This window comes from Phalaenopsis equestris, unplaced genomic scaffold (genome assembly GCF_001263595.1).
Source record: "Phalaenopsis equestris unplaced genomic scaffold, ASM126359v1 Scaffold000002, whole genome shotgun sequence".
In the NCBI taxonomy this organism is placed as follows: domain Eukaryota; kingdom Viridiplantae; phylum Streptophyta; class Magnoliopsida; order Asparagales; family Orchidaceae; genus Phalaenopsis; species Phalaenopsis equestris.
The window spans coordinates 4525618-4534947 of NW_018164444.1; the positions used below are offsets into that span (position 1 = coordinate 4525618).

The 9330-nt window shown below is 32.4% G+C and overlaps 1 protein-coding gene across 1 annotated transcript; it reads right to left on the reverse strand.

The window, feature by feature from the left end:
* Positions 1-1013: 1013 nt before the first annotated feature.
* Positions 1014-7277, reverse strand: LOC110038247 (the record flags this gene model as incomplete). Its single annotated transcript, XM_020743021.1, is given in 8 exon segments — positions 1014-1180; positions 1298-1585; positions 1698-1783; positions 1785-1968; positions 2084-2148; positions 6155-6428; positions 6517-6598; positions 7200-7277. Coding segments are annotated over 8 exon segments (1185 nt in total), but the record flags the coding sequence as incomplete, so codon positions are not given.
* Between the last annotated feature and the right edge of the window lie 2053 nt (positions 7278-9330).

The following is a 9330-nucleotide window of genomic DNA, read 5'->3' on the forward strand; positions in this document are numbered from 1 at the left end:
ACCTGAATGAAAAACCTACGGCTCAGCTGCGCCCAAACAATATCAGAAGATTCAAAACTCTCTCTCTCTCCCTCGCTAAGGGCCACCGTCCATTAACGCACTAGCCCTCCACTCCGAAGGCAGGGCACTCCTAGGTGAAGTGCAGCCCACCAACGCACGTGCGCATTATCACCGCTTCTGTAGTAATGTCCAGATCCCCTCCTTGGCACAAACACCGAACATACCCGTACGTGACTGGTAAACATTAAATTTCAATTAAAAGTAAATCAAACACAAATAACTTCCTATTTAATTATATTTAATTCATTTTAACTGAAAATAAAAAAAAAAGTTATATTCTATATATTTATGCTAAATTTAAATCATAATAATTCATGCAATAATTATATAATTCTTTTAAAGGTGTACACTACTTGAATAAATCAATAAAATTCTACCAATTTATTGATTTGGTTTAATTTTTAAAATAATACTTCATATTATAATTTTAAATTTTGCATATTTTGTTTTATGATTTAAGCATTTAATGTTCTATTTTTTTTTTTTAAATCGAATTGATCGAAAAACACGTTTATATTTGCAGAACCGCAACGGAAGAGGCGAGTGAGTTGTGATTAACAATTATTTTTATTAATGTCATTGCATTTATATGTGCTTTCTTATTTTTAATATATCAAAAATTAAATTTTGATTTATGTAACACCGAAGGAGCAAACTGAATTAAAATTCAATTTCATCCAAATTTAAATGTAACATCTTATATCTATTTTTTTAATTAATTTTAATGAAAGAATTTCGAGCCGAACCCACCCAAATTTGTATAACATTAACCACCAAATAAAAGCACAAATAACCGAAATAAAATAAAATTAAGGGAATTCAAATAAATTACTTTCTTAAAAAAAAACACATCTACTTTATATCGGATCATCCTCAGGCACGTTACAAAGTTCAGGAGGATTCTTCGGCACCGCCGGCGGAGGCGGACGCCGCCGATGATCCCCTCCCTTTTCTTCTGAGTTGACCGACGACTGCTTCTCGCCGTCGCCTACATCGCCGTAACGCGTAGAGCCGCTCCTCAACCGCCGTCGCTCGCCGTCGAAGCCGCCGGCGTTCCCCTCCTCCGAGCGGCTTTTAACCGCCGCTACGTGCACCGGAAGTACGCATTTGCAGAAAAACCCTATTCAATCGGAGAAGAATACCAGATTCGCAATCAGAAGAGGAACAAAATTGAAATCGAAATCGAAAGCCTAATCGGGGATTCGAGTCGATTTGAGATAAACTATGGAAAGGATACCGAGATTCGCGAGGCGATTGACCCAGCTGGGTATGGCATTGCCGGTCAGGCGAATGCACACGTCGTTGCAGAAATGATTGCAGTTCTTGGAGATGAGATTGTAGGTATCACCGGTGTAGCTCCCGGCGAGCTCCTCCATCAGATCCTGCACCTCTTCCGGCCCTAAATCCGTCCCCCCAACCAAAATCGATTTTCGGAACACGAACCCAGGGCACGATCGCGGCTCCGCATCGAAGATTCCCGTGGTTGGATGATCGTGCGCCCCGTATGCGTACTCCACTCCGTGCACTGCAAAACCTTAACCCCCAAATCAATCGATCCGTCGGAAAAGCATTCGAAATCCCACCCTGATCAAATCGATTCGGGGAAGAAGTAGAAGTAGAAGTTGGACGGATCTGACCTTGAACACCGGAATGGTAGACACCGAGACCGAACCAGTAAGCGTACCCGTTGATGGGTGTGAGATCGTAGACGTTGAGGTAAACCGGCACCGCCCCCGTCTTCCGCTTCCAGACGGAGGGGCACCGGATGAACATGTTGGCGGCGGATTAGGCGATCTCCGGCGGCGGCGGCGAGGAAGGCATCGGTTTGAATTCCGATGACTATTACGTTTCTTTCTCTGATTAATGGGGGCGAATTTGAAGTCAAATGGCTGAGGAGATGAGGAGATTAAAGAGAAGAAGGAGAAGAAGAGAAATCCATGCGCTCTCTTTATTGCTCTACTAATTCTTTAACAGGGATGGCGCCAGTTACAGTATAAAGATGCCATGAGTGAGCTTGCCGTACCTGTAACTGCAAGTAACTCATCAGAAAATGTCGGCCGTTCGCTTTGCTGCACTTTAAACGACGGCCTGCCGTTCGATCATCACGATTTTCTTATGAGGATTCTTACCAATCAGCACACGGCTTTTCATTTCTAATATATATATCAAACCTAATTTTTATTGTTTATTTATATAATATTTAATTTTTTAACTATTACATTATAAAGTATTATGAATACCAATTTTTTAATATAAATATATTTTGTTATGGTTCCGAAATTAAAAAATATATGTCAATAGATATTTGCTAGAAAATTTGTGGCGACATAATAATGAATTATAATTTTAGTATTGCATGAAAATTTAACACACATTCAGATAAAAGAAAATAATTCATAGAGATATTGAAAGTTTTTACATGGAAAACTCATAAAAAGAAAGAACCATTGAGTATAACCAGCTGAAGAAACCCACTATAAAATGTATATTATATCTACAATCTCTCATCTCACAGGCGGGAAAGGGTTGAACATATTTCAGAGTTACAATGTCGGTGAACAAATTAACTTATAAGAATTAGGTGGCGGTCTATGGTGATCAGCGACAACCGGCGAGAGATTATCGACGGTGGTCGATGAAAGTCGGAGGTGGTCGACTACGGCAAAAGTGAGGCTGGGCTTCAGCTCCTCTAAGCTTGATGCTCTTCTTCATACTTCAAGCTCTCATTCTCCCTCATGAGAGAGGTGATGCTCTATTTATAGAGCTTTAGATGCACTTAATACATGAATATGAATCACTTTGATCAGATGGTCCAGAGTGATTTTTTTTTATCATACGATGCTTGATGGACTTTGAGTGTCTTAATGATGTCAAAATTGAATGATCTTGAGCTCGTTATATTTGTCTTGTCGAGACGTTTGATTTAGCTATAAGCTCATCAGATTTGACGTTTGTTTAACCTTCGAAATATGCCCCGAAAGCTTTGAAAATTGATTTAATGGTTTGATATGAGCTTGATATGACTTGAATTTGATTAATTTTAGTACCATCGGGTCCTTCTCATCGAGTTGGTCAGTTTGACCATAATTTGTTGAAATCGAAACTTCAAATGACTTTTAATTGAAGTTTAAATATTTCTTGCTCAAAAGATAGTTTTGAGATCCATGTCATATCTCGAGATTCGTGTTGGATACCTCGAGATTCATGCCGGATGATGGAGATATATCATAAATATATAAAATTTATCTAATATATAAATATTTTTTTTCTCTTAATGATGAACTATATAAATCTTAAAATACTCTCGGATTTGCCATTAACCATGACATTTAAACAAATTAGCCACGAGTTTTTTTACAAAGCATTTATGAACACAATTTGAGACACTCATATCATAATGTATTTACATATCTAACATTTAAAAATTAATATTTATTTTTGTTATATACTATAAAATTCTCAGCGATAAAGAACACTTATGTCTTAGCATAGTGTAAATTTCCAGCAGATAAACACAAATAGAAATGTAAGAGAATGATGCTTTGAAGCTTGGAAGGGGAAAAAATAGTAAGGCTTGGCTCGGTCAATACAATGAGCCAGAAAATTGAAAGTACATATTTATCCTTCTTTTGAATAGAGAAGATAAAATTATAAAAAATGACGATCATAATTTTATAAGATAGTTTAATTATAACAATCATAATTGAGTTATAAGAACTGTAGTCAGTGGCTACAATAACTATGATTAGCTACAAAAGTCATAGTTGATGGTTAAGACAATCATAGATGGCCGCAACAATTGCTAGTGGTATTCGAAGAAGATCCATGGTTGTCGACAATAAAATATGGCGGTCGGCCACGATATCAGGTAATGATGACAGCTGTTGGAACTTCAAGAGTTAAACTTTAGTAGCCAGCTCCTCATTTTCTCCTATTCAAGTAAGGAATTGGGTCATAATTACAATTTCTAAAATTGGTGTTTTAAAGATGAAGTATTTCTTGTATGAACTTTTGTTCACATAGCCCATGTTGTCTTTTGTTTTTTAGAAGAGACATTGTTGGTAGTATTATCCTAATTAATGAGATTATTCAGAGATTATATTGTTCCACTCATCCTACTACTTTTTGTTTATAGATTGATTTTAATAAAGTTTTTGACATGGTAGACAAAAATGTTTCTTTATAATCAAATGGATGCTTTGGTTTATCATTCAATTTATTAAAGGTTATTCACTTTCAAATCTCTCCTTATTTATTATGATCACCCGACCGATGTCTTTGTTTTTTTCGTGTTAGGTTTGTGGCATTTTCATCTGCATTATAGATGAATCAATGCTCCACATTTTTTCATGTGAAAGCAGTAGTCCTTTGCACTTCCCATGTCTAGCTTCAAATGTTGTTGACCCTGCAACACTTGCGATTCAATAATTTTGAATAGAATTTTCTTTGGAGGCGGTAGGTTTTATTGAGCTCGTATACCACAAATGGAACAAATGCTGGAGCGGAGAGGAGCCCACGAGCGGAGTGGAGCGGAATGATCTGTCCAATCGGGGGAGTTTTATTATGTGGGCAACACCTCGCGGTTTAGTACAAGGGTAATTTAAGTAATTACATATTGTACTATAAGGTTATATATATGTCCTGGTTGTAACCCTAGACGACTCTCTGAGTCTATGAGATTCCGAGAGTTGAACATTGTATTTTGTACTCTTTTCTTAATATTGAAAAGGAAGCGGCTGCTCTGCTCCTAAAGATGTAGACACATTTGTCAAACATCGTAAATCTCTTTGTCTTCTTCTGGATTTTTGACGATTACTATTTTCCTTCGCTCTAATTTCTCAACAAGCAAGTTGATTAGTTTTGTGACTTTCACATTCTTTTTGTTCATTTCATACCTACAGAGCTTTAAATTTTACACTTTACAAATGTTTTCAATTTTTACCTCCTTTAGGAGCTCGTAATTGTTATTTAATCTAATAAAAACTGAACGCGACTCTCTCATTTTTTCCAAAAAAAAAAAGTAAAAATAATTGGAAAATTTAAAGCATTCCACATAATTCCAATATATTGATATATCTCATCTAAAATTGTATATTTATATTTAGGAACATTTACATGAGTATCATCAAATTCTTATATATTTTTTATCAAACACTTATATTCTTCTTTTTACATTTATGCTATCCAAATCTTCTATATCACATCAAAAATGTCATTATTTTAATTTTTAATAATTAAAATACACCTTTTAAAATATAAGTAAGCCAACACACACACACATAGGTATATATATATAAATGTAATTCACTTTTAAAAAAATTAATAATAGTTGCTTTTTTTTCATGCAACATTAAGTATTTTAGTGCTATGCATGTAAATATGAAATTTAGGTGTTATATATGTAAATATATAGGAGTTTGCGGTATGTATGTAAAAGAGCCAAAATAATTTAGTTGAAATTACTTTTTATTTACTGATTTAATTTCGTCAAACGAGAATTGACTGAAAAAAAATAAAAAACTATTATATCTATAATTAATCACAACTAATATTTTAACTTTTTGTTAAAAGTTTCTGCCCATTTTTCATTAAATTTAAATGTGCAATAAATGTCAGAGTAAAAAATATCTCAATAATGGAAAATTGTTTTCTTAATATATTTTTTATTTATTTGAGAAATAATCCCCTAAATATTTAATTAGAAAATGCAATATTACCACAGCTTAAACCATATTTGTAATTTCATTTCAGTAAAAAATTTCTTAAAAATACATGTATAAAAATATAATCACATACTTTACATTATCAATTACACATCATGCAAAAATAATTTATCTAATTACATTTTTTGTGACATTTAATCATCAATAATATTAATTACATACATACCACACAAATCTTATAAATTTGCATATCTATACTATTAATAACTTCTTCAAAAGTAAACTATAAATTTCCATGCATGGTATTATAACACGAAAGTAAAATAAATATAAATATTAAATTTTAGGTGTTAGATATGTAAATACATAAGAATTGTGGGGCATGCATGTAAATTTCCCTAAAAAATAAAAGCATATACACCACTTTCTACATAATAAGACATGCATTAGGGTTTTCATCACTAAACAAAAAGAAATATTCGTCATGGTTATTTTCACTAAGGTCCTCAAAAACAATAATATTATCCATTTTCACCTCATTCAAATCCTCACCTTTTTTACTTACCAAAATCTCTTCTTCTACCGTTAGAATCTCTGCCTTCTTGCCTGCTTTCTTTCTGAGCTTCTTCACAATTTTTTCTGGCTTTATTTGACCGATTACGACGGCCTTGTTGCCATCCATGTCAACTTTGACCTCCTCAACCCCTAATTAAAATTAAATTTTTATAGGGCATAAATGTAATTTACAAAAGCTGAAATATAATTAATAAAGTTTAGCAAACATTTATCGCACCTTTCATTTTTCTTAGGGTCATGAACACCAGACTTTCACAGCCTTTGCAGTGCATGTAAACCTTCAATTCCAGAGTGAGCTTCTAATTGCAAAATTGGAATATGTTGTGTTAGTTCAAATCTTATTGAAATAAATATGTAATTTGCACACGGGACCCCTCTCTCTCTCTCGGACATGTAAAAAATTATATTCGTGCTATTTCGACTTTGTATGAGTTAATTTTAGTGAAGATCGTGGAGTTTTATAAATAAATATGAGGATATTGGCAGATGAGATGGTGGTCTGGTGGTTGGGCATTTCCTCCCTAGCTGAAATGTCTAGTGCTCGAAGTAAAAGACATAAGTACGTGAATTGAAAGAAACTCTATGGTATGTATGTAATCATAAGTTTATTTATTGTGCAGGAGGGAATTATCAATAATAAATAAATTAGAATTATCAGAAATAAAAAAAAATTAAAATAAATATATAATAAAATCAAAATAAAAGATTTATAGAAATAGGAAGGATAAAAATATATCTAGAAGATGGATATCTAAATTTAATTTCAAAGAAAAAGAAAGAAAATAATGTGAAATCAATATAATGTGGATAAAAGTAATGGATTAGAGGAAGAAAAAATAGTGAAGATGATGAAATAAGACGAATATATATAAAAAATAAATAGGATATAATAATACAAACCTTTTTCCAACATTTTTTCTTCTGAGTCATCGAAGCCATAACAAAGAATATTTCTTTATTTGTTCATCCTGCGAAGGCCTTTCTCCCTCTGTGGGAGAGCAGAAAAATAAAATTAAAAAAAAAAAGCTTGATTAATTTTAATGAAATATATGTTAATTAAAATTATTATATTTATTACAAATTCATCTATTTTTATTATTATTTTTTTTTAAGAAAAAAAAAGCAACGGTAGGGAGGTAATTTTGGATTCTGTATTATTTTGCACCTCACATTTCACATGGTTTGGTAAACAAAGAGTTATTTGTAGTCATTAATATTTTTAGGAGATGGATTGATTAGTGTATGGTAAGCACACGGCACGCGGCACACGCCGTATATAGAAGGTGCAAATATTACATGCGGCGACAATAAGTCGGGACAACAGTTGGTATGGCTGTCGTCCGATTGTGTCGTTCGCCACACATAATATTTTCTCATATACAAGAGCGTTTGTGAAAAAAAGAAAAAGAGAGAGCACGAACAGTGGATAGCCACAAAATGTAATACGAACGAGTTATAAATGAAAAAAGATTTCAAAATTATATAACGATGGTTGATAATGACACGTACGAGCATAAGAATATTTCCTCCTAAAAAAACAAGAAAATTTCTTTATATATATTTAGGATTTAGAAAGCCTAATAAATTAGGATTTATCAAATCGAAATATTATTAAATCCGAAATAATATTTGGTTGACTCAACATAAATCAAGTTAAATTCATTTTGACGTGTTTGTATTTTAATTAAAGGATGCCATGAACAGGTTAAGTTGCATATGTATACTTTAAATTTAAGTTATATTGTTTTTAAACTTTTGACATTTTTTATTTTTAATTTTGGACATTTACATGCGTACCATGTAATTTTTATGTATTTACATATCTAACATCTAAATATTCATATATGCATGCATAACAATCAAATCTATGGCATCACATGAAAAATATCACCATGACTATATTTGTAGGAGTGAAATAGGCCTTTTTAATCCATAAGTTTACGGCACCAAGGTGCTATACATAAACATTATGTTCCCTATTAATTTATGTGCTGATAAGCCTACCACAAGGAGTGAGATATTCTGTACTTTGTTCCAGATAGGTGCATTTGTAATCGATCACAAGAATATGATAATTTCGCTTATATATATATATATATAAACAAGTGTGCTTAGACCAATAGAAAGATTTAGCTTAATTGCATATGTACTTATAATCTGTACTCTCATCTCCATGTTTTTATCTACATGATTACATAACTTTTATGTTGGATTATTTTTTTATTTTTTTTATTTTTTTATGAAGGAATGACCGGAGGCTATTATACGAGTCCCAATCATCCCTCATGCGCCTACGAATTTGAGTACCACACTTTACACTCGGTGGAAATTGAACCCTGAACCAGAGGAGATGTACAATGATAAGCAAATATTTGACCAACTGATCTGAGTACGCGGCACTACGTTTGAATTTGTCAAGTATTCTTAATCATTATGATTAACATGTCAACTGCTCTCTCTTAAGATATCATTATTTTCTTATTTGAACTAGTGCAATGTATTCATCATCTATAAACATAGATATAGTTCAATTGATCACAAGTAGCTAGATCATTCATTCAAAACAAATAAATAATTGACTATATTATTTATTGTTAATAAATTTGTCTATTTATAGTTTATTAGTATATTTTTCATATTATTTTCAACATAGACCATATCAACTTGCATTATTTATCATATATTTTTGCACATAAATATAGTAATTAAATGTTAGCTATTATTTAACCATTCACTAATAAAAGTAAATTTAGGACCTAAATTATGTGGGTTTTGCTTGTCTTATAAAAAAAAAATTATGAGCACACAAATTGAAATCTAAAGAGAAAACACATAGCACGATTAATCTTATAATAGTCTTTACATTGTAATAAATGCGCTCTTACATGCATACCGTACAATTATTATAAATTTATATACTCAACACCCAAACATTCACATTTGCATATATATATATATATATATATATATATATAAAATAAAATCCGATTTACTCGCGCGCGGCGACATAACAAAATGAGTGTCCTCCCTG